The following is a 26809-nucleotide window of genomic DNA, read 5'->3' on the forward strand; positions in this document are numbered from 1 at the left end:
GTCTTACTGAGCCATCTCATCAGCCCAGTAGCTTGTTCTTAATAGAAGAATCCAAGACAATTTACAGGTTTTACCAAAAACACATGAAATATAAAATTTGGTAAAAAAGTATAATTAGAAATTGCCAATCAGCTGGGCGTGGTGGTGCACGCCTTTAATCCCAGCACTCGGAGGCAGAGGCAGGCAGATTTCTGAGTTCAAGGCCAGACTGGTCTACAATGTGAGCTCCAGGACAGCCAGGTCTATTCAGAGAAACCCTGTCTCGATAAACCAAAAAAAATAAATAAATAAATAAATAAATAAATTGCCAATCAACTTAAGTCTGCTATATTATTTGAGAGAGTCATTTTTATGTATTATAATCATATACCATGTAATCTGAAGCGGTCTGAATATTTAAAACTTTGGATTTATTTATTTCTGGCAGAGCAGTTCTTTATGCTACATACCTATATCGTACTTATCTATATAGTACTTTATGTTTGTCACTGTAATTATGTAGGCAAGTATTTTTTTTTTAGGATATATCCTATCTCTCTAAATATGGCACTTCTGTCTTTCAAGGTAGAAGATACCAGGCTGACTGAATAGAAACCTTCATCTAACAAAACATATTGAACACTTCCTATATGCTAAACACAGAGACTAAGCCTTAAGTTATTTCTATATGTGTATTCTTCTTGTAACACATCACAAAGCGGCCTCTGCATACCTTGTAGCTCTGGGCCTAACGTGGTAATGAGGGCGTTCAAGCAGCGACCAAGACTCTGGTGAACTTGTGCATGAGTTGGAGGCACATTTAGCAACAACATGACGATGAGTGACAGGGTAGACTCCACATGCACGTGATAGAGTGCACCCGCAGAATCAATGGTCAGTGACAGAGAGTGGAGTGCCCAGGTCTGCAAAGTTGGAAATAAAATGTCTTAGCCACATCACAAAACACAAGTCACTAGACTGGTCTTTGTTTTCAGCAACTTAAAAAGCAATGGAAATTAGGGAATGGATATGCTGCTACCAATCTGAAAAGAGAGTTAGTGAGCTCTGCAAGGTTAAACAAGTCTTTAAGAAGACAACCATCTGTGTGAGTGTTTTGTGTGTGTACACATATGTGTGCCACATGCACACCTGGTGACCAGAGGCCAGGCGAGGGTGCTGGGACCCCTAAGATTAGACTGACAGATGGTTGTGAGTGGTCGGAACTGAACCCAGGTACTCTGCATGAGCAACTGCTCTTAGCCACTGAGCCATCTTTCTAGTCAAGAAAATCCTTACCTTTAATATGAAATATAAACCCAATTCAGACAACCATCAAATTTAGAATGATATATCTAGAGATTGCTTAGCATTAAGAATTCCAGGACAATACTGTAGCTAACAGCTTGGATAAATCTAGTTTGTTATAAATGCCTTACTGTTCATATCAATAATAAAAATGAAGAAAGCTAGACATCAGAGAGCATACTATCTAATTCCATTTATATAAAATATAAAAAAGAAGAAGGAAGAAGAGGGGAAGTAGGAGAGGAAGAGGAGGAAGAAGAACTGGAAAAGGACAAGAGGAGGCAGCCATGGCCATGATCAGGAAGGAAATCAGTGAGGGGACATGAGATGGTAAAGGGGATAAAACGCTCAACACACATTATCTAAAGCCATGATATGTCATTAATACGCGGCTATAAAAACCAAAATGTAATAATATTAGGTACGAGGAGGAAGAACAAAAGGAAAAGCTTTAAGATAAGAGGATACTGGAAGCAGAGCAGACAGGCTTCTGTAGGAGAGATCTGTCTTGGGGACAGTAACAGAGAAGGGTCTTGTGTGGACTGGGAATCTGGTTAAGAGGGGGCACGCTGGTGCAGGAGGATCATGATTCCAGCCTGGGCTTCTTGGTGAGACCTGACTTCAAAATAAGACAAAGTGAAGTGAAACAGCATGCCAGGGCGGTGGTGACGTGAGCTTGTAGTCCCAGTTACTCAGGGCCCAGGCAGTCAAAGGGCAGCCGAGATAAAAGCAAGTTCAAGGCCAGGCTGGAGAACTCAGTGAGTCCCTGTGTAAGAGGCACAAGGCCAGGCTGGAGAACTGTCGTTGACTTTGGGTACTCATAAGTATGAGTGGAAGAGAGATTTGAATTCTTAAAGTCTATCCAAGTTAGCAGCGTTGACATTTAACACAGAATATTAGTTGTCAGTAAAACCAGAATGTGAGTCATGGACAAGTCATGGATTTGAGGAGGGTGTCACGTAAGGTACTCACCTGCACATCGGGAGAAGTGCTGTCCTGAGACAGGGTATAAAGGACTCCAATGCAAGAACTCAAGTGCTGAGGCCCTATGCCCCCTAAGTACCTATGCAGGGATCCCAGAGCCAGTGAGTGGCCTGTTCTGGTAACCACATCTCTCGCTGATTTCAATCTGCACATATAGAAATAAAAATAAAAACAAGCACAAGAAGACAAAGCAAAGATAAGTCATGCATGTAGGGCTCAGCAGGTAAGGGCCGGTGACCCAACGGCAGCCCAGGACTCCAACTGCAGGACAGAGTCTATTCCTATACATTGTCCTCTGAGTTCCATATGCATGCTGTGGGAGAGGCACACACCCGCATAACATACATGCACACCACCACACATACATGGACATCCAAGAACACACATGCATTCACACACACGAGTACCTACAAACGTACATGTGCACCACTCACACATGCACAAACATTCACAATAAACAAATGAAACTAAAAATATTTCAATGAATGTAACTTGTTACATAGACAAACTTTTCATAAGAATATTTATAAAATTAAACGAAAGATTTGTTATAAAGGAATGAAACATTCTGAAGTAAGTGGAAAGGTATCTTTCATTTTTCTTTTTTCTTTTTTAATTTGAAGACAAGGTCTCACTGTGTAGACTAGGCTGGCTTAGAACTCAGGGAGATACACCTGCATCTGCCTTCTGAATGATGGACTAAAGGTGTGCACCACCACACCCCACCATTTTTTCATCATGACCACTTCAGAGATGCACACTGTACATGATATATATACATACACTCATTACATACAACATTTGTACACATATACATTATATATGACATAAACACAGATACATATATTTTATAAGGTTGGTATTAGTACTATTTTATTATTAGGTCACATTTTAAAAAATGTACATGGGGACATTTTAATTCCATCACGTCAGTTTAAGAACAGTTATACTAAAACTATGAGGGAAGTTATTATTTACTGGGAACGCAAGCGTATTTAGGCCCTTCAGCTCGTCCTTCCCCACAGCCACCTGTGGCTGTGTAAGCCCTGCTGCACTTTACAGATGACTGCAAGAGGCAGGTGAAATGCCACAGAATGACTACTTAATGCAGCAGAGGGGAGATCCGAGCCAGGGCCAAAGCGTCCACATCACCAGCACAGCTACTAACCAGTCGGTCTGTTGACATTAAACTCATAACCATCAACGTTATGGAGTCAGAGTCTTGCTATGTAGCCCGTGCTGGTCTGAAAGGAAACTGGTGGCAATTCTGCTTGTTTCTTGATTTTTATGAGTAGCGCTACCATCACATCAGGCATAATCATGGATCTTATTTGTAATTGTTTTAGTGTTATTCTTAAACATTCTTAAATAAGTAAGACTGTTTTACCAACCACCTCTTCAGAATAGTTCAAGACAACTGGCTAGAAGGACTGAGTGACCTTTCGAAAGTCACCGAGGTCAAGAGCGGCCATCTCTTGTGGTCTGCAGTCTATGGCTCTCCCTACAGACTGCTTCCACCACTTATCATCTGTACTCCACACAACAGAACTGTCCCACTGTCCTAGAATCTATTTATTGATGGCCAATTACAATATCCATATAACAGTGATCATTCTTCAGACCAAGAGGGTTTCCTTCATCTAAAACATCCAAAGTTTCTTTTTAAGTTAATTTCAGAACAACATTCTTACTAGTTGCATTCAACAGCAAACTATATCCCATTTTGATAATAGCCCATGAACATTAAGACATCACTTACTTTTCAAAGCTAACTTGAGCTAATCCAGCAGTAAAGGCTCCATCATCAACCACTTGGGCTAATCTAGCCCATGCTTCCGAAGCTGCACATCTCAAAAGGGGGTTGGGACTTTCTAGTGCTCCCAACACTAGTGTTAGGACAAGCCTTCTTACTTCTGGACCCAAACTTTGTTTAGAGCCAGCCACATGCTAAAGTAGATGAAAAACAATTAAAATGTGCAATTACAGCAAATTTTCTGATCTAGTTTGGAATGCATATTCTTGTCAATCAAGTATGTTCACCACGTACAAATAAAACAAACAAACCAACAAACCAAGAACACAGAAATCACTAACTGCTGTGTCCATAAAAATCAATGACTAATGAACATACTGCAGTAGTTGGATTTGGTCCATAGACCACAGCCCACCAATGCCTGGCCTAGGCTATCAGGTTTAGTCAGGTAAGACATGGCACTAAACCAAGGTCAGTTGCTAACAAGTTTTGTATGGAGAAAAAAGTCAAGGGAAATTCTCAATCCTGAGACATTTTCATCAAAAACTAAGAAAAATGAATAATAAACTTCTCTAAAGGCATCAGCACACAACCTAGTTATTATAAAGTATTGCAAAATAGCAAGTGTTTATGTGAATTTCAGTAAAATTACTGTGATGGTTTGGGTATGCTTGGCCTAGGGAGTGGCACTCAGGAGGTGTGGCTTTGTTGGAGTAGGTGTGTCACTGTGGGTGTGGGTTTTAAGACCCTGGTCCTAGCTGCCTGGAAGCCAACTTTCTAGCTACCTTTGGAACAAGAGATGAAGACTTTCAGCTCCTCCAGCCTCATGCCTGCTGGGATGCTGCCCTGATGATAATGGACTGAACCTCTGAACCTGTAAGCCAGCTCCAATTAAATGTTGTCCTCATAAGAGTTGCCCTGGTCATAGTGTCTGTTCACAGCAATAAAACCCTAACTAAGACAATTACCTTCAGTAAGCTGGAAATGGCAGCAACAACATGCAACTGAACAGTTTGTTGGCGAGCTCCTTTGGTGTGCTTTATGCTGTTCAAAAGCTGCTCTAGTATCAGAACCCTGAAATCAGAAGCAACAAGAGTTAAACGCAGCAAAGACTGTAAGGTCAAATCCAGGAGGGAACAGCTGAGCTCCTGCTACTACTGTATTTTGTGGTAACTACTAAAGTGACAAACTGTTACCCAACACTTCAAAACATTTTAAGGAAAGATACATCATAACCAATAGGAAAGTATTTATATTAATCAGCAAAGAGGAAAGCATTATTTTGTGAAAAAAATTACAAATGTCTATCTTAGAGACCTTTTTCCCTTGGGAAAATTCAGCTAATTCAGTACCTGTAATTTGTATAAGATTTTTTTCCTGCACTCCTTCTAACTTCCAGTCTAATTTTCCTGGAACATAGGGAAAAATGCTCTTTAAAAAGGTGTGATGGTGCACGCCTTTAATCCCAGCACTCAGGAGGCAGAGGCAGGCAGATTTCTGAGTTCAAGGCCAGCCTGGTCTACAGAGTAGTTCCAGGACAGCCAGGGCTATACAGAGAAAAAAAAAAAAACCCAAACAAAACAAACAAACAAAAAAAAATAAAATAAAAAAATAAATAAAAAATTAGGTCGTCCTTAACATTTGAAACCCTCATACTTCATGCTCTCTCAATCGCCCGTGGTAGCTGTGACTGTGGGATATATCCCAGGGCTGATGCTACGGCTGGGTCCCCTAGACTGTGTGCTAAGGGCTTCTGACCCCTAGCTCAGAGTCCAGGCGAAGCGGGACCTACTGGGAGGCGTTTGGGTCATTAGGTGAATCTTCCAAGAGGACTGAGGACCCTGGTCTCCACCTCCCTTGCTTCCTGACTGCGAGGCAGGTACTTCTGCCCTGCTAGGCAGTCCCAACATGACACATGTCCACTGGTTCAACCACTAATTGAAACCTCTAAATTCATAAACAAAAATAATTTTTCTTTATTATAAACTGACTACCACAGGTATTTATTAGACTGACAGAAAGCTGTCAAAATGGAATGCTATTATTTGAGAATATCCAAATTCATTTATTCAATGTTGACAATTATATAAAAAAAATTGGAGTGCATGACCTTTAACATTACAGAATTTGGCCTCTTATCAAGTAGCAACCACATGGTGACTCTCAACCATCTGTAATGAGGTCAGATGCCCTCTTCTGGTGTGTCTGAAGACAGTAAGAGTATACTCACACATAAATAAATCTAAAAAAAAAAAAGATGCTTTTACTTTGATCTCTGGAACCACATGATAGAAGGGGAGTAACTAATCCTCTCTCACCTCACCCATAACTAATTAACTAAATGAAATGATGATGATGAGGAGGAGGAGGAAGAGGAGGAGGAAGAGGAGAGGGAGGAAGAGGACAGTGGGTGAGGGTACTTGCCACCAAGTCTGATGAACCAAGCTGAACCCCCCATTCGCACGGTGGGAGGAGAGAACTGTTTGCTGCACTCTGTCCTCAGACTTCCCACAGAGAAATTGTATTTTATTTACATGTGTTTGCATATGTTTTGCCCACTTGTGTGTGTGCATGCAAGGAATCCAGGGCTGACTTTAGACCCCTTTAGCTGGAGTTACGGGTATTTGTGAGCAGCCAGTGTGGGTGCTGGGATTCAAACTCTGGTCCTCTGACAGGGGAATGAGAACTAAGGAATCAATAAGATTATATTTCATAATCAATAAGATTAACTCTGGGCCATGTTTTTTCAGTCCCAATAATTTCAATTCTAAATACATAAATACATGGAAAAAAAACCTGTATTTTAAACTTGAATAACCCCTTAGCAGGTTTCTTCGTAACTGTTCAAACATAATGCCAATCACAGTAATAATAAAATGTTTTTTTTTTTTTTTTTCGAGACAGGGTTTCTCTGTGTAGCCCTGGCTGTCCTGGAACTCACTTTGTAGACCAGGCTGGCCTCGAACTCAGAAATCTGCCTGCCTCTGCCTCCCGAATGCTGGGATTAAAGGCGTGCACCACCATGCCCGGCTATAATAAAATGTTTTGAAACATTTAAAAAATGGGTACTTTTCTGTTTTTTTTTTACTTGTTGATATTTTTTTAAAGATTTATTTACTAGTATATCTAAGTACACTGTAGCTGTCTTCAGATGCACCAGAAGAGGGCATCAGATCTTGTTACGGATGGTTGTGAGCCACCATGTGGTTGCTGGGATTTGAACTCAGGACCTTCTGAAGATCAGTCGGTGTTCTTAACCACTGAGCCATCTCTCCCATCTTTGTTTTTGAGAGAGTTTCCCTGTGCAGTCCAGGCTCCACTGTAACTGAAATTCTGCCTCAGCAGTCCAGTGCTGGGATTACAGTTGGCACCACCATAGTGGACACTTTACGCCACATCTTATCTAGAAATGCAGAAACAAAGCACACAAAGGACAAGTGTCTCGAGTACAGACAGAGACGGCTCAGGCAGTAAAGACAGGAACTCAGTGCCCGGCGCTCATGTAAAACAATGCTGGCCCTGTGGTCACAGTGCGGGAGGGAGAGGCAGGAGGATCTCTGCTGCTGCTCCACTGGGCCAGCTTCAGCCCACAGAGAGACTTGATTTGAAAATGACTAGAGTGTGGTCTGACAAATAAAACAGTGGCTACCGCCTGACCTCTGCATGCATGCACATACACCTGGACACACACGAGCACACGCAGACCTGTCACTAACAAGAGTCCAGAGTGGGACAACAGGAGGCTAGACGCTTATACACATAGCCTCTCTCCTACGGTTCTCTAAGGACACCCACAGGAAGCCACTAAGTTACAACAACCTACCTTCTGTTTCTGGGATTCTGCAAGGCCATTTCCATAAAAACCCAAAACACACAAACAACAGACAGCCCTTCAAACTACTGCCCATCATTTTCATTCAGTTAAAACCGAAACAGCAAAAAATCAAAACAGAGGAACAGGCTTTGTTTTGTTATGTCTGAACATTTTTAATTATAACAAAGAAATCCTTCTTCCAAAGCCTGAATATGTATCATAGTATTATAACCTAGGTAAGAAAAATGATGAACACAGTTTAAAGTTCCTTAAATGTAGTAAAGTGAAGAAATCGTCTCTTTGAAACTCCACCTACATAATGTATCAGACATTTGCCTTCAAGAAAAATACTCTGTTGTAAAGGGAAGAGTATCCTTCTTATCAGAAGGCGGGCAGAAGATGTGGGCTACTTACTCATGAACCGTATCACACTTGCTTCAGAAGTGATTTCACGACAAGGCTATTGTTTAGGTTTTCTCTAAGAGACTAAGGCAAACTTTCTACCTAGCTGCTGCCCACTAGGGGATCTGATTAGATCAAATGACAGGATAACAGTCACACTCGAAGTCAAATGTCCTGTGGTCTAGAATGAAAGGCGAGGAAGGACGGAAGGAGATCATGGGAGAGTGAATGGGGACTGTCAGCTCTGTAAACTCCTGGTCAACGCAGCCAGTTAGTTTCTCTGAGAGCAGTATCTCCTGAGTAGGAGACTTTGATCCCTAACATAGATTTATGCCCAGGTCATCAGGTAAGAAACTGATCTGGTTAATTGAGGAATCATTAATTACCCTGTGGTATTTCCAAAACCTTGCTTCCTGCATGCTAGAACTATGGCAAATGCCATCAGGCCCAGTTTGCATTTAGTAAGTTCTTATCAATATTAGCTACATGAAAACAGAATTAATATACACCTGTCCAATGAGAAACTCTTAGGTTAATGAGGTCATCTACTGGCACCCCTTTTACCCAACAGCAATGTGTTCACTGAAGTGGAAGACATATTTCAGGATAAGCAGATATTAAAGAGATTTACCTCTGAGCTTCGTCCACATTAGCACAGACAACCCCAAAGAGCTTGGATGCAGCGCTAATAACGGACAGTGCTGGAGGCAGGGGCTTAGGCACAGAGTCTCCTTCTACATCCTTCTCATAAATAGAATAAGGGTCATATTCTAGACTTCCACAGGCAATGCCATTGCCAAGCAGGAGCTACATGGGGAAAAAGGTATATGAGGGTTGAAAAATCATTCCAGATAAAAATCTCAACAACTATTTTAAAACCATCATACCTGTTCTTCAATAAACCTATGGTCGGTCTCTTGCAGCAAAGGACTTAATATCAAAAGGTCATCTGGATGACAAAGGGCTGGCAGTAAGCACGTAGATGCTGCTGCTTGGGTATCAGGGGCAGTCAGTTCGGCAGCCAGCTCTTTGAGGATGGCACAGAGGTTCCCTTAAGTCAGAGAAGAACGGCAGTTAGCAATTTAGTACTAGCTCTTATCCTTAGAGTTCGAGATTAAAGCAAAGCTCAGGCTGAGGGCTAGCCTGCACTGACCAAGTTTAAAGTATGACAGCCTAAGACTTTATTTCCCATCTTTGGCAACTGCATTGCACATGAATAGCTCAGTTGTGTGTCCACTTCTCTCAAGGCAAGAACAGCCTGTGAAATGACAATGTGAAGTATATGCCTTTTAGCAGTAAGTGTATGTTACCACTGTTTAAAACAAAATTACATGAAGTACAAAAGTGGGTGAGTCCAATTCTCTCATGCCTTAAGCATACGAATAACTGTGGGGTTTTTTTTTTCTTTTAACAGAAAAGAAAGGAGAAGAAAAGAGAAAACAAAACTCCCAGCTGAGATGCCTTTAACCCACGCACTAGGAGTCAAGGCAGGAGGCTCTCTTTGAGTTCAAGGCTGGCATGGTCTACATATTAAGCTCTAGAGCAGTCAAGACTAAATAGAGACCTTGTATCAAAACAAAATAAAACAACTAAACAAGGCTAGGAATGTATCTCAGTAGTAGCATGACACTTGACCTGCATCTGTAAGTCTATAACTCATTTATGAGCACCAGGAAAGAAAAATTAGCCTGGTAAGGTTGGATACTCCCATAATTCATCTACACAGGAGGCTGACACAGGAGGACTGCTTGAGTCCAGGGCCTGGCTGGAAGCCCTCCTGGACATACTATAATCTCCTCTCAAAAGAAAAAGAAAGGCAGAGGGCGGGAAGAAATTGGTTTTAAAAAGAGCTGAAGCTGAAAATATTACACTTTTATTACGAAAAAGGTGAAACATCAAAGGAGACAGCAGTGCTCTGACGTTGCTATGTCCCTGTACAGCATGCACTCAGCACTGCTCGCACCAGCTGCAACAATCCTAACTCATGTCTACCTAGCATCCTTCCTGCTACTTAGAAGTTATCTAAAACAGCTTATCATTCTATCCACAAAAGTGTGATCACTAAAGTTATGAACGTTTCACTTCTAATCACTAATCTTACCAACATAATTTCATATTTTAAAAACATCACTAAACATCAAATATATACTTTTGCACCCAAATTTCCAATAGTGTGATAGGACTTCACACGTTTCTACGATGGAATCCAGATTTATATAAGGTCTACATGTAGGTTGATATATCTTGTCTCTTTGAATCTATCTTCTATATGTTTTCCTTCATTTAATTCATTTGAAGAAACACCATTATCTGTTCTATAAAACTATAAACATATATATTTATGTTTATATATAATATACAAAACTACAGATAGACGGGATTTTGATGGTGACAGCTCTCTGGTACAATTTAGTTTGTTTTATTGTGCTATTCTTGTTTTTTAACTGGTGGAGGACCCAGAGGTAACGCCAGGTAGAGGTGATGGGTAATTCTGCATTGGATACTAGCACTTATGAGACAGCTCCAAATCTGGATACTGTATAGCGATTTGACATTTTAGTAATTTTTAACCATGAAATTTTGGTAATGAGATTACATTTTAAACTTTAAAAACTTTATTTACTACGAAGCATAACACTAGTAACAAAAATTTACTGAAGATAATAGATGTTGTAAAACATACTAGTAACCTAGGAAAGAGCTCTCTCTAAGAAATGTTGTAAGGTCAGACAAGCAAACAGGAACTGTCAGATAATTTTAATGTAGTCTGACTGAAGCCAGGCAGCTTCTAACTAACTGCTGTGCTGCGCTGCACACTTCTCTGAGCTGCACTAGGTGCTGTGGAGGACTTCCACTTGTTTTGCCGTGCTGGGATGGGCCTGCACACACTAGGTAAGAAATCTGTCGCCTGGATTGTAGTCCCCAGCTGCTTTCTATTTTGAGACAAGTCTCACTAATTACTCAGGCTAGCATGACTACAATCTAAAGCACAGGCTGTGTTTCAGCTCAGTTTCACAGTGTGTGCTGCCTGGACTGGCTGATGGAGTCATAACTCTAACTACAGTAAGAGAGGGGAGAAAGGAGCCAACGAGGACTTCACAACAAATCCGAGGTGATTAAAGGAATGTTTGTGAGTTTAACTACCATCATGTGACACTGAGAAAAACGAGTTTGTTGTCAGCAAAACGCAAGAAGTATTTTTGTGCTACCAATAAGTGTGAAAATAGTGGAAATATTTCTCAGTTAAAATGATTCTTTGCAGCTGGGCGTGGTGGTGCATGCCTTTAATCCCAGCACTTGGGAGGCAGAGGCAGGTGGATTTTTGAGATCGAGGCCAGCCTGGTCTACAGAGTGAGTTCCAGGACAGCCAGGGCTACACAGAGAAACCCTGTCTGGAAAAACCTCACAACCCCCTGGCACATGTATCTGTTCTCCGTTACTGTTTCACAGCTGAGAAATGGAATCTCAACAAAGTTAGGCACATTGTTCAAGGTCTCCCACTCAATGCATTTTGAATTCTAATTTTTTCTTCCTTTTCATGAGTTCTTTGAATCATTATTTAAGGTTATATAAGGTCACTTTCATGCAAGTTTGTCTATAAACTTGAAACTTACTCAAAACAGTAAGTCATATTATAATTTTCTATAATTTTATAAAAACAATATAAAATAACAGTCTATAATTATATTTATAAAATAGAAAATATTATAAAATCATATTTTAAAATTCACATTAAAAAGTAGATAGACTCTAAAAAGACTGAGGAGAAATTAAGAATTTTTTTTGAGAAATAAATAGTAGGTCCCTGGATTTGTTTCTTTAAAAACCACCCCACCACCACCCACCACCCCAACCAGACAGCCAGGGTTGTTACACATAGAAATTCTGTCTTGAAACAACAAAAACAAAACAAAAATAAAATTTTAAAGATTAATTCTTCAAGAATTTCATGAATGTCTTCGGTCACTTCCACCTGTCTCCTCCAACTTCTCTCAATCTACCCTCTATTTTTTTTTAAGCTTTATTTATTTATTATATGCAAGTACACTGTAGCTGTCTTCAGACACACCAGAAGGCGTCAGATCTCATTANATGGTTGTGAGCCACCATGTGGTTGCTGGGATTTGAACTCAGGACCTTTGGAAGAGCAGTCAGTGCTCTTAACCACTGAGCCATCTCTCCAGCCCCCTCTACCCTCTATTTTACCACTCTTACATTGTTGGTTGTGAGCCTAGCCTTTAATGGCTGAGCTATCTCTTCAGCCCCCGTTCTATCCACTCAACTTTGTGTCTTTATTTAAAAAAAAACAAAAAAACCCATCGAGTCTCCGTAGCGCACCTACGCACCCTTACAGTTGGTGCTCAGCTGGGGTGAGGGGGGCTACCAGAGGCCAAGCCTTAAAGAGAACGAACTCTTCCTCTCCTGGTAGCTGTCAACCACCAACAGCTCCTCAGCTTGGCCCGGGGCTTCACATCTACCTCCCTATTCTAAGTTACAGTTTGGCCTGGCTTGAGTCTGTGCAGATCTTGTGCACACTGCCACAACCAAAGTGCACTCACACGTACAACTAACTGCCCTCCAGTGTGGAGAAAACACTGCTTCCTTCTAGTCATCTACAGCCTTGGTGCTCTGCTCCCCTGTCTGATAGGGAACCCAGATTTAAAAAGGATTTTCTTTTATTACATTTTGATCTATTTGTTTGTGGGAGCACGTGCATGTGCCACAGCACAGGTGTAAAGGCCAGAGGACAATGCTGGGGAGTCAGTCTCCTCTTTCTAGCATGTGGAGCTGGGGTCCAACTCAGGTCTTTAGCCTGGAAGCAAGTGCCTGTACCCACTGGCCTGACTTTGTTTCCAAAGAAACCTCTTGGAGGTGGCTTCAAATACAGAAGTGTATATGATTCCCAACTCCATCACCAAAATTCTATTCCAAGAAAACACAAGTTTAAAAAAAAAATTCAAGATTTTTTTCTTTCTTCTTACAGTTCTTTAAAGGTAGTCTTATGTCATCATTTATGAGAAAATACACTATACATTTATATACTTGCATTCCTAAATGTTTAAAAATTCAAACCCTGTAATTTTCATTCCAATGTATGAACTGTAAAGTACAAACCCCAAGAGCTGCTTTTGCTGCAGCCTAGACTTCCCTGCTGTGTGGCACTGCAATGGCCCCAGGTGCTGTGGTCTCCTGTACCAAGGCACCTTTCAGAGGGCGCAGGGTGAGACAGGCCTAGAGCTAACTAAGCAGGGACTGCCTTTTAGGGACAGCATGAAACAAGCCTTTGTTTTTTCTTTTCAGACAAGGTCACATCATGTAGTCCAGGCTGTCCTTGAACTCACACTCTTCCTAGCCCTGCCTCAGCCCCACAAGTTCAAGGATTACGTCAGCCATTAAACTCAGATGACAAACGCAAGCATCAATCTTTATCCCACTATTTACTAGAGATGAGTTTGAGTTTACTCATAAACTCTCCAAGCCTTTACCAAGTAAGGAAAATGTAACCAGACCATTACATTATCCTAGGATGAATGAAGAAATTACTATAAACTATTTTTTCAAGCAGTCCTTAACATATAGCAATGAGTCAACTGATGGCTCCTGAACAATGGTGTTGAACTAATCATAAATATTCTGCAGGTCTTTCCAAGGACATACATACACACCACACGGTGACAGTGAATACTCTGTTAGGCACACACATGAGCCAAAAAGAGTCAGTGAGAACAATGTCATTCTCATGAGTACAAAAGACTGGACGTACTATATATTAATATTCCCAATTAATGTGACGGTATATTACCTCAATGTGCAGAAGGAGATGAGCAAAAAGAAAATGTAGTTTCATAGGAAATACAGGCAGTAACATGCATCTTAACATGGTTTAAGTATTAAAAAAAAACAAGTCTCAGAGAATACAAATGTTAAATTTTAACTACTCGAATAAACAGCTTCAATTATTTAGAGCAGCAACGTATTATCTTAAAACTATGTTTTATATCAGGCACAATGGCTCAAACCTGTGATCCTAGCACACAGGAAACAGAAGTGGGGAAAGGGGCGGGGAACAGGAGTTCAAGGTTATCCTCAGGTACATAGCAAGTCTAAGAAAAGTTTGGGCTATATGAAGTTGTCAAAACAATGTAGTCTTATCCCCCCCACCCCCATCTACTCCCTGGCAGGGTTTCTCTGTGTAGCCTTGGCTGTCCTAGAACTGGCATTGTAAACAGATCTGCCTCTGCCTCCTGTGGGAGTATTAAAGGCATGTGCCACCCACACGCCACCCCTACAAGGGGCAATCTCATCTACTGCAGAATTCCACTAATCCAAAGTTGGGTTTTTTTTTTTCTTTGCACTTAATAAGAGCAAAACTTAGATTATAAACTTTGTAAGATCAATTCTACCTTGATGGCTCAGCAGTAAATATAGTTAGGAATATAATATACAACAATGGAAAGGAAGGTGCATGATAAATAGCATTCTACAAGGACGCTAGGCAGAGTTATATTTATAATAGATTTGCACTATAAAATCTATAAACAACAACAACAAAACCTCTGGAGGTTTCCTGACTTGTTTTGTGCATAGTAGGACCATAGGTACTTTCCCCAAAAGAGATGTAAGCAAGATATGAAAAGATATAAAGACTAGACTCCCTGTCTTCTTCCTTTAGAGGTAGGGTTGTAAGACGTAATTCACACTAGCCTGGAACTCATTATGTAGCCCAGGCTGGTCTCAAACTAACAATCCTCCTGCCTCAGGCTCTAAGGGACTAGAATTATAGGTGTTTGTTGCCACACTTGGCAAGAAAATATGGTTTATAAAAACCTAATTTTTAGTCTAAAACAGTGAGCCCGAGAACCGAGACAGGACTCTAACATCTAAGAACAAAGTAATTGCTTCTATTCATTAACTCATCCAAGAAACTACTGATTTAAATATCAAACTAGTCACAAGCAACAAGACATTTCGGTCTAAGGCACATACCTTTATAGGTCTCAGGAGGTAATAAAATTAGTAGTTCATAAAGTCTCTGTCTATAAACTACTGACGGTGTTTTCAAAGAACTTCCATATGTTTTTAGTATTGAAGAAAGCCTTGAAACAAAAGAAACAGTGTATCTTAAGTGTGTATGTTCTATGAAATGCACAAGCATGGTACAGGTACATGTAACATAGGCTAATCAACATTGATGCTAACTTGTGTTTTTAGAATAAGGTGGGCTCATAAGTCTAAGATGGATTCTGGGAATGAAGCTGGGGTAGAGCATGTGCCTCCTTACAAGGCCTGGCTTTCACTCCTGCCACTGCAGTCAAACAAACCAATCAATCAAACAAAACAACAATAATACTTTTTCTAACATTCTTCATAAAGTAAAACTATAAAGTCAATTTTCACTTCAAATGTGACTAAGTAATATTATAATTGAAACCTTATTTTATACTCAGTATAAAATCTCAAAAGTTACAACTTCTCATTTGCCAAAACCAAAATCTATTAGGTAGAAAATTAATTCAATAAATAAATAAAGTAAAATTAACACTGGTTCTAATTTATAACCTTCAGCTTGATAATCATGATAAAACAATTTCAAAATCCCACATAGAATATTTTAGTTATAGAAGCTAAGTTAACTCATGATACCTCTATGTTTCTTTAAAGCTGAATCAGAAAATTATAGCTAACATATGAAAAGTATTCTATTCATATTTGTACTTGTTAAAATTATGAATTATATTTAGAACTCTACACCATTTACTTGGATTAAACACATAAAATTTAGTTCAGAGGAAAATTGTTTGTTTCTATAAACTCAGATGAGTAGACCAAGATGAAAATCCAGGAAGTCATTTTTATTGGGTTTTGCTTCCATGAGAGGCAAAGGTTAGTTTCTAATTAGTTGGTCTACAAAAATACAGGAAAATAAATGTACATAATACAGATAAAGTACAAAACTTGCATAGTTAGGTCCGAGAAAGGGACTTTTTAAGGTCAAACACTTCCTATCCATAAAGACAAATTAACATTAACTAAAGGGGGGCACTCAGGAGGAATGGAGCAGTGAGAGGCAGCAACTGGTTAACCCTGACAACCTAACTAACCCTGCCTGTGCTCTGCATGCTGAAGGACAGAACTTGGTTTCCCAAAAGCTGCCTTCTGATGTCTACTCTCACACACAATAATAAAATAATTTAGAAAGCATAACACAAAGCCTGAGCTGATTCAGAGCAGGTAAACAAACGCCAACAGAAGACCTTACTTAGGCGAGCTTCCACCCACATCAAGTAAGGACAAAAGTGTGGGTCTCCTCAGAAGGGGTTATAGCTCTAGATCTTTTTGAAGCTATATTGGACTAATTCAATTAATCAAGAAAGTATAATTCTAAACTCCTACATATCTACCTAATTAAGTTATTTTGGAATATAAAAAGCTAAAGAAAATCTTATAGAAAGAAACAGTAAGTCCTGTCAACTGACAGGCTAATAAGCAAATAAAAATTAGCAAATATAGCACAATGGCATATGCAAAAGTTCTTTTTTTTAAAGATTTATTTATTTACTTATAATATGAAAGTACACTGTAGCTGTCTTCAGATCTTGTTATGGATGGTTATGAGCTACCATGTGGTTGCTGGGATTTGAACTCNGGACCTTTGGAAGAGCAGTCGTGTGCTCTTACCCACTGAGCCATCACTCCAGCCCATATGCAAAAAGTCTATTTGTTACATAGCAAATCCCAACACATTTCAAAGGACAGACAAAATGCAATAAACATTTATCTAAAAATTTTATGATCTGGTTAGTTAGTTTAAGGTTTTAAAAAAAGAATGAAAATTTAAGAAAAAGAGAATGAAGAAGTAAAAGCAATCTTCAACATAAACAAGGCTATTTTTCATGGAGATCAGCAGGCGACTCACGGGAAACAAGAGAAGGCATAACAGAAACATCTTCAGAATGAGGGGACACTATGGTTAAAGCAAGCTTTAAGGGGAAGATTTTAGAAGACTGAAAAGAACAACTTCATGCTAAAACATCCGAAAATAAAGATGCATTAGGAAAACTCTTGGAAAAATTTACTTGCCAAATTTTACTTAAACAGAAAAAGAACATAGAACATCTCCCAAAATAGACCTTACAAAGTTAGAAACAAAGAAATGGATTTTGCATTATTAAAAAAAAAAAAAAGTAGCAATTTCCAACATGGTCTCTCAGAAAGTTTCCCATGGCAGATCACTCCAACCACACAGACGCTCTCCTTGAAGATTATCTCCTATGAGGCTAATGATTTCAATGCTTCAAAAAAAGTATAAGAAAAAAGAAATAGAGAGTCGGGTGTGGTGGCGCACGCCTTTAATCCCAGCACTCGGGAGGCAGAGGCAGACGGATTTCTGAGTTCGAGGCCAGCCTGGTCTACAAAGTGAGTCCCAGGACAGCCAGGGCTACATAGAGAAACCCTGTCTCAAAAAACAAAAAACAAAAAACAAACAAACAAAAGAAATAGGACAGTCTCACCTATGAATATAAACAAACTCATAACAAAGCCACATCTAGATATTTATAAAACTGATCAATACATTTCTTAAAGTGTATCACATTAAACAATTCGATATACATAAAAATCTTCTCATATAAAAAAAATAAAACAAAACCCATGGCCTAACAGAGCATGTACTTTTAAAAACTCTACAGCAAATATCCCTGCTAAGAATAAAATATTAGAAGTGACCCTTGAAAGAGAGGCTCTAAGTTGGCTTCAAATATGTGCTCAGCCCACTCCACTTGCAAGTGTTGGGATGACAAGTGTCTATCACAGCTGGCTTTTAAAAAAAGAGGTGAGGTATTGTTGCCCAGGCTTGACTCCTGAGGAGCTGAGACTATGCACATGCACTGTGCATGATTCCTATGTAGTTGTTTCTATGTTTGCTCTTTTTAATTTTTAAGAAGGATCTATGTGTATGGGTGTTTGGTCTGTGTGTGTGTCTGTGCACCCAGTGACAGACGGTTGGGGACTGCTGTGTAAGTGCTGGGAACTGAACCGCAGCCCTGTGAAGAACAGCCAGTGCTCTCAACCACCAAGCTGTCTCTCTATCCCATTTTTATGCTTTTTAAAGACAGAATCTCAACTATGTAGCCCAGGATGGACTGCAATTTTCTCTGTAGCCCACATTGGTTTTGAATTTGTACTGATCATTTTGCCTCCTATGTGCTGGAATTATAGGCGTGCTTTACTAAAGCTAGCTCCTATGCAGTTGTAAAATGAACTTATAGGATAACTACGTAAGAGACAGAAAGAATATGAATAAGAAAGGACTGTGAGGAGAAAAACATCTAGATCTCCAATGAAATTGTGTGTGTCCATGTCCATGTATGTTAGCACAAGTGGGGTACACCTGGATGTGCACACATGAGTATGTAGAGACCCAAAGCTGATTATCAATTATCTTCTTACATCACTCTCTACTTACTGAAGCATGTCTAATGCTTGCCAGTTCCAGCCAGTCTGACTAGATGGCTTGCCCCAGGAATTCCCCATCTCTGCCTCCTGAGTGTTGGGGTTACAGGCAGTCAGTCCTGTGCCTGACTAGGTTTAGAATGGGCTCAGAGGATCAAAGTCTGGTTCTTTTGCTTATGCAGCAAAGATACCTTTGAGGTATCTTTGCCATACTACACATTAAATTTTAATACAGAAGCATCTAGCAGGGTGGTTGGAGAAGGGATGAGTTATATTCTTACAGAGTAGCAATGAAGTGATCATATACACCACACACCATGTATTTAATAACCACCACAACAAAAATACAGTACCTGCCAACTGTGTTTTTAAAAGTAAAACATCTTTATAAGATATCTTGATAACAGAGAAAATCATGTTCACAGTATTATAAAAACTTAAATTTTCTTCATATTTATGTACAGATTTAGTTACAAACAAAAATTCAACAGGAGATGATCCAAAGTCTAAGAATGCTAAAAAAAAAAAAAAAGCAGGTCAAAGTGCTTGCTCTATGGCACAGGGACAGGCAAGCAGACAAAAGGGCAGCAACAAGGGGTACAGAGGGCAACAGTCATGTTTAGGGATATAATGTGCCAGACAGTGATGGCAATCATCAAAGGAAGGAAGGAAGGAAGGACAGTCTGTGAAGGTAGAGCACAAGACCAGGATGAGTTTCCAACATGAAAAAAGAAAATGAAATGGTTTTAGTCTGGTTTGAGTTTTTATCCCTGAAAACTCATGTGTTGAACATGCGTGCAGTTAACTCCTGCCTTTTTTGGCAGTGGACGTGCCAACCAGAATGAGGATGGCCTCGGCCACATCTGCAAACACCAGGAGCATCCAGGTGCTGGGGAAATGCTAGTGTCTAGTGTCCCTAGAGTCATGTTAACAAGTTTTAGCCAGGTGACTTTGAGACTCTTCTCTGAGGGTCCATAGCCTCTGCCACCAACCTCAGTAACTGTGAGAGCCTCCCGGGAGGTGAGCAGATAAAGGCGGAGCTCTCTCTGCTGTTGACAAAGCAGGACAAAAATGGAGCTTTCTCTGCTGCTGACCAGACGTCTGCAAAAGTCCAGAGGAGAGGAAGCTCTAGAACAGCCTCATGGTGGAGTCCATGGGTTTTTGGTTTTTGTTTTTGTTTTTTTACAACAGGGTTTCTCTATGTTTACAGCCTTGAGTGTCCTAAAACTCACTGTGTAGACCAGGTTGGCCTCAAATTCTGTCTGTCTCTGAGTTCTGCGATTAAGGTGTGCACCATAGCCAACCACCCTGCAAAATTCAATTTTTCCCCCTAGGTTTTTTGTTTTGTTCTGTTTTAAGGCAGGACCTTGGCTTGCCTGGAACTAGCTATATAGACCAGGCTGGTTTGAATTCAGAAATCCACCCATCTCTACTTTCCTGCAATTACATCATGCTTCAGCACTTCTGGCTCCAAATTCTTCAGTAGAAGAGGGGAGGGAAGATGAACTATATCCTGGTGGCTTGAAGCTACACAGAGGTAGTTCATTAAATGTTCGCTATCCATCAAATCCAAAGAAGTAAGTTAATAAAACTTTCTCTCATGAATGGTTAATGACTTGATAAAAGTGTTTGGCAAAGGCAGTTCGGTTCTTTTGTCTCTGTATCTCTTCTGCTACGTGAGGACAAACAATCTGCCCTCTCCAAAGGATGGACAAATCAGGTGTCGTGTTGGAGATGGGTGGCAGGCTCTTACCAGCCATCATTCTGCCAGCACCTTTAAGCTCTCAGTCTCCAGAACATTATATATACATTATATATATATATATATATATATATATATATATATATATATATATATATATATANCACACATATATATATATATATATATATATATATATATATATATATATATATATATATATATTGCTGTGGTATGAGTCACCTGGTCTACGGTATTTGGTTTCACCAGTATAAAAACAGACTTCTACCTCACTCAAAGTAGAAAAATCAACTTAAGATGGATTAAAGATGCAAACATAAAAGCTAAAACTTGAAATATAAGAAAGACTGGGAGTTGTGGCATGAACCTCGCATCCCAGCACTTGAGAGGAAAGGCAGGTGGATTTCCATGAGTTCAACATCAGCCTGGTTACACAGAGTTCTAGAACAGTCAGGTCTACATAGACTGTTTAAAAACAAAACCAAACAAACAAAAAGTCAAAACAGCCCTTCCTTCCCCCAAAACTCCAACACTAATCAAAAAAGGTGTGAGATTTAAATTGAGAACATGTTAATTAAAAAAGATATTTTAGTATTTTATTGGACAGCAATAGTGTTGCGAATATGTAAAAAGTCTTATAAGTCAACTTAAAAGGACAGACAACCTAAAAGAGAGAACGCTATCAGATCAAAGGCACGTCTGTTGCTTATGCTCCAGTTCAGTGTTAAATAGGACGATTGTCCATCTCAGTCAAGTGCTGGACTACAGCCATGGCCATTTACCAGCCCAGCACTGTGTATGATTCTTTCTGAGCTGTAAGAGTTGAGCAATTTCAGTGCAGATATGAGAACCTATACAATTTAAAATATTTACTGTGGCCCTTAATGTTTGTAGCCAATGCTTTAGCCATACTTCATTCAATGATGGTTATCTAGTATCATACTTATAGGCTATACCTTAAATGCATTTTTCTTTATATATAAAGTGGCATATTATAAAAAAACCTTTTAAATGAATGTTCTTTGTACCTTATTAATTTGGAAATTAGTGCTTATAATTGTAAGTTTTACATACACACACACACACTAAAAAAGTATTGGCTTTTTCCTGTGTTTTTTCAGATAGATGATAAATCAACTATAAGAACTATAAACACACAAAAACGTGTATGTGTTAACAAGCATCTAGTTCTTAGGAACATAGAACAACACTAACAAACCAATACAATGCATACATGCAAAGGTTAGCAGGCTTAGGATTTAATTTCTTGTTAAAACTGCCTGTATCAAAGGTATATTATTCACCAAGCAATTTTCCTTCCCTTTTAATATGCATTTTCTCTAGCCTAAAAGAAAAGAAGAGAAGTCACATATCTAAATGATTGCCTTCCTCTGCAAAAGGAATCAACTGTATCCACTTGCCTTATCAGTACATCTAAGGGATTACAGAGAGGTAGCTAACTGCTGTTAGAAACATCTATGGGATTACAGAGAGGCAGCTAACTGCTCTTAGAAGACTCTTCCAGTCTAAAGAACTGATCCTTACTGAGTCAGCAGATCCACAGCACAGGGAAGCGGCGGCAGGAGACGCTGGATGACTTCCTCAGTAAGGAGATCACCACAGTGGGAAATTAAACTCTTGACAGCTGAAAATGAGAACAGACACTTATTCCCTGTACAGAGTCATTGTCCACGAGGCAAGAACATTCAGTTATGTATAGCATCAGCAATGTTACAAAGAAGTGCTCAAAACAAAAATTATCTTGAAATTCTAATGATTAAAAAGGAAGCTAGTATTTTCCATCTTTAATTATATTTTTCAAGAATTTCCTGGGATTGCTAAGAGACTAATAAATTAACAAAATGGTGTTGCCCTGGGTTGTACTTAACCCTTGAGATCAGAGGCAGGCAGATCACTGTGAGTTCAAGGTCAGCCTGGTCTACCCAGTGAGTTCTAGGACAGCAAGAGCTACATAGTAAGTCTTCCATTTCAAATTGAAAACAAGAAAAGAAACAAATAAACAAAGAAATCAGGGGGTTAGAGAGATCTTTCATTGGTTAAGAATGTGTAGGATCCACTCTGGTTCCTAGCACCATGCTGCTTTGATTACAGTTCAAGGGGGATCTGACCCCTTTTCTGACCCCCACTGGTAACCCCCCCCCACACACACACACACACAGAGAGAGAGAGAGAGAGAGAGAGAGAGAGAGAGAGAGAGAGAGAGAGATTTTCACATACACATAAATACAAATAAATCTTAAAAAAAAAAAAACAAAAAAACCAGCTTCGACTTCCGAGTCTGCCGACTCCTCACTAGTCTCACTAGTTCTGCAAAAACGTGCAGACTCTAGCCAGGGAGGGAGTTTACAGTTGCTCAAATAACTGAGACTGCTTCAGAAGAAAAGTAAGATAAATAGTTTAGACTGAGTGAAAGGGTTGAAATTAAAATTTTTTCTTTTTAAGGGTAAAATTCATGGGATAAGCAAAACAAGCATGTGATGGTCCCTGTTCTAAGAAAGCCATTTTCCTTAGTTTAAACTAATAGTGAAAAATTAAAAATTAAAATCAAGCCTACATACACTGTCACAAATACTTACTGGGAACCACACATCTCCAGGGCTAATTATTCAAATTCTCACTATTTCTTGTGGGTTTCCATCTGGCCTGAGTCTAATGAGACATGCTGCAGTGGTCTGTCTAAAGTTCCAGCTCTCAGACTTGGCTCAGTACCACTCCGAGTTATCACCAGCTAACTGATCACACTCAGGTATGGAAACACCAGGCAGATCCCTGTCCCCTTACACTAACTGAAGCCTACAGAACACACAACGGGTGAAGAAAGGCCAGGGAGAAAGAAGAGAGATGCCAGCCAACCTACCACAGAGAGCACCGGCTCGGCCTTCCAGGGTCACTTGCCAGGTGAATGAGTCTCCGCGGCTTTTCTCTGTTTCTAGATCTTTGGGGGACACTGGAAAGACACATTTCCACAGCAGCAGAATTCGAGTGAGGTGATGACTGACCACAGCAGGACCTGCAAAGACAATGTCTCTCTTGAGATGAAAATATTTGAATTCACAACTGCAATGTTTTTTATCTTCTGGTTTTAAATGAATGACTATTAAGTGTTGTAGCCCCCCAAAAGAAACAGGAACTGAACAGGCAAGCCCGGGTTGGGGTGTCAGCTGCAAGCTAGCTACTGTGTCTCCTGTGACAGAGTGAACTTCAGTGTACTTGAAAACCTGACAAATAGCACATAAATGGAAGGTACAATTGCTATGGCAACAAGCAACATGGTAGCGCTCCTCAGAGTAACTTTTATTTTGTTTTAGTTATGTGCACACAGGTGTATCTGTGTTTGGGTGTGTATAAAAGTGAAGCTGCCCAAGGAAGCCAGAAGAGGCTGCTGGATCCTTAAAGCCGGAGTTACAGGTACTGACTATGGGAGCTGGAAAGCAAGAAGGCTGAGCCACCTCTCCAGCCCCATCTTTTCTTTTGTCTCATTCTTCCAAATGCTAGTATTAGAGGCTTTTAGTAGCACATCTGGCTCTAAATTTTGACTACTTAAGTCTTTTGTTTAAAAAGAATTTTTAAGACTTTTTAAAAAAAATGTGTGTGAGTGCTTTGCTTGCATGTATGTATGTGTACCACATAAGAGCATGATGCCTGTAGAGATCAGATCTGTCAGAACTAGAGTATACTGGCTAGTTTTGTCAACTTGACACAAGGTAGTCATTTGGGAAGGAAGATCTACTGAGAAAATGCTCCCAGCAGCCGGGCCTGTGGTGAAGTCTGTGGTGCACCTTCTTGACCGATGACTGGTATGGGAGGTGGTGCCACCCCTAGACGGGTGGCCCTGAGTGCTGTAAGGAAGCAGGTAAACTGGTAAGTAACAGTGCTCCACGGCCTCTGCACCAGTGCCTTACAAACTGTAAGCTGGAGGAACCCTTTCATCCCCAAGCTGCTCTTGGTCACAGTGTTTTCCCACAGCAATAAAAACCCTAACTAAGAGTTATATATGGTTGTGAATTATTATGAGGGTACTAAGAACAGCACCAGGGTCCTCTGCAAGAACAAGTGTTCTTAGCTTTTGAGCCATCTCTCTGGTCTGTCTATTTTTTGAGGAACACTGTGGAGCTCAGGCTGGCCTGGAACTCATGACCCTCCTGCCTTAGCCTCCCAGTGCTAAGATGATAGGTATGAACCATAATCCAAGCTTCTCACTGTTAACATTTGATAACAACTTGCTCCAGGTTAACGTTCAGATACAATAAAAGGCAATGGAGAGGGCTGATGAGACAGCTCAGCAGGTAAAGTGCTCGCTCTTACATCAAGAGAAGCCCTCTGCTCCATCTCCATCCTCAACACCCACATAAAGGAGGAAGGAGAGGACCAGCCCATAAAGTTGTTTTCTGACCTCCACAGACATGTACACGCCCTCACAATAGTAAATAAAGTACAAGTATTTAAAGGCAATATACAGTGATAAGATCATCATTTAAAATGAAACAGAACACCCTGAGAAGCATTGAAAACTAAAGCTCAGCTTTTCTTCCCAAACAGTATTCTTTCCCACTCAGCTGTGGGTGTGCACCCCTTCCTCTGTGCTCTCTCTGAACTGTGCAGTATGGGGAACTGCAATGGGCTTTTGGGGAGACGTGTGGCGGAGGCCTGAGTAGGTTAATTCTGGTCCTGCCCACTTAGATATGTAAACTTGGGCAAATTATTTAACTTTTTTGTCCTTAGCTTTCTCAATTTTTGGTAAAAGGAATAACAGTATTTCACTGTTTCTAAAGACACAGTGGAGAGTGACTGTGATACCAGGTGTCAATTTATTGTATCCACACCCATGCCCACCTCTTCTACATGTACATCTGCACAGACATACACATACACTCCAACAAACACCACAAAGGCGGAAGGGGTGGAGTGGGGCACACGAAAATACATATAAAATAGAGCTCAAGAAAACAGAGTAAAAATCTTTATAAGTGAAAACCTTTATATAGTGATTATAAACGCGTAAGTCAATCTCTCCCTTTCCTTCCCCCTGCCCAACGTAAGTTCTTCTTCTCTAGCCCAGGCCAACCTCAAATGTGTAATCCTCCTATCTCAGTTCAGCTCCCTCTGCAACCATGCCAGGCTTACTCATCTTTTTGTTGTTGTTGTTTAAGGAAAAGAACATTGTATAGCCTTCCTCCAGTGCAATGATATTGGATATAAAAGGTTCTATCAAGATACTGAAGTGACTGAGGCCAGAGGGAAAACTCAGAGGCTAAAGAGTTCCCGCTGAAGAAGTATGAGGATTGGAATTTGGATCCCAGGACCCATGTAAGAGATGAGGGTGTGCCCATGGCCTACAACTACAATACTGAGTGTCATGGAAAAGGAGAGACATCAGGGTTTGCTGGCTGCTAGCTTTCCAAAACCAACCAACCAACCAACCAAACAAACAAACAAACAAACACATAAAAACTCCACAAGCTCCAGATTCAAAACCAGACCCAGACACAAATGAAGAAGGTATAGAAATAGAGGAAAATATCTGATATCCTCTGAGGTCTACGAGTTGAAATACACACACATACACACATACATAGGTATGTACCCCCATACACAAATACTGAATAGTTTCATGGGAGAGAGGTCTGGGGAGATGGCTCAGTGGTTAAGAGCACTGGCTGCTCTTCCAGAGAGCCCAGATTCTGTTCCCAGCACCCACATGGCAGTTCACATCCATCTGTAACTTTAGTTCTAGGAGATTTAACACCCTCTTCTGTCTTCTGTATGCACCAAGCATGCATATGTTACACAAATCTGCACGCAAAATGCTTGTACACAAAAAAAGAAAAAAAATCTGTACAAAAATTAAATTTTCCTGCTAACCCATCAGCATCATCGGCACAGCAGGCAAAAGCAGCAAGTGTCGCATGAGAAGTGGACGAAAGCCTTCTGGTGTGCAGCCACCATACTGCAGAATAATGAGCTACACTCTGGGAACACCTCAGATGGCCAGAGCCACATCATACACTCCTGCCATTTTTATAGCTTGGACTATATAAAATTAGGTAGCAAACAAATAAACAAACAAAATAAAATAACAAAACAAAATAAGCCCATATTACATACCAAGACAGGTGAACCTGATTCAATAAATTCTTTTTTTTTAATTTATTCATTATTATTTTCTTCATTTACATTTCAAATGCTATCCCGAAATTTTCCTATACTCTACCCCCGCCCCTGCTCCCCTACCCACCCACTCCCACTACTTGGCCCTGTGCTGGGTCATATAAAGTTTCAAGACCAAGGGGCCTCTCTTCCCAATGATGGCTGATTAGGCCATCTTCTGCTACATATGCAGCTAGAGACTCGAGCTCAGGGGGTACTGGTTAGTTCA

At 40.2% G+C, this 26809-nt stretch overlaps 1 protein-coding gene across 2 annotated transcripts in view; it reads right to left on the bottom strand.

Annotated features, from left to right (window-relative positions):
- Heatr5a (HEAT repeat containing 5A) overlaps positions 1 to 26809 on the bottom strand; it is an 86665-nt gene that overhangs the window by 37929 nt on the left and 21927 nt on the right. For both annotated transcript variants that reach the window (XM_021202178.2, XM_029540827.1), the window contains exons 11-19: positions 23291 to 23443; positions 21958 to 22057; positions 15225 to 15334; positions 9125 to 9288; positions 8869 to 9044; positions 4990 to 5095; positions 4028 to 4215; positions 2257 to 2413; positions 713 to 902 (exon numbers count right to left, since the gene is read on the bottom strand). In XM_021202178.2, coding sequence (XP_021057837.1) covers positions 713 to 902; positions 2257 to 2413; positions 4028 to 4215; positions 4990 to 5095; positions 8869 to 9044; positions 9125 to 9288; positions 15225 to 15334; positions 21958 to 22057; positions 23291 to 23443 — 1344 coding nt within the window. The remainder of the gene's footprint in view (positions 1 to 712; positions 903 to 2256; positions 2414 to 4027; positions 4216 to 4989; positions 5096 to 8868; positions 9045 to 9124; positions 9289 to 15224; positions 15335 to 21957; positions 22058 to 23290; positions 23444 to 26809) is intronic.

The sequence above is a fragment of the Mus pahari genome, chromosome 7 (assembly GCF_900095145.1).
Source record: "Mus pahari chromosome 7, PAHARI_EIJ_v1.1, whole genome shotgun sequence".
NCBI classification, from domain to species: domain Eukaryota; kingdom Metazoa; phylum Chordata; class Mammalia; order Rodentia; family Muridae; genus Mus; species Mus pahari.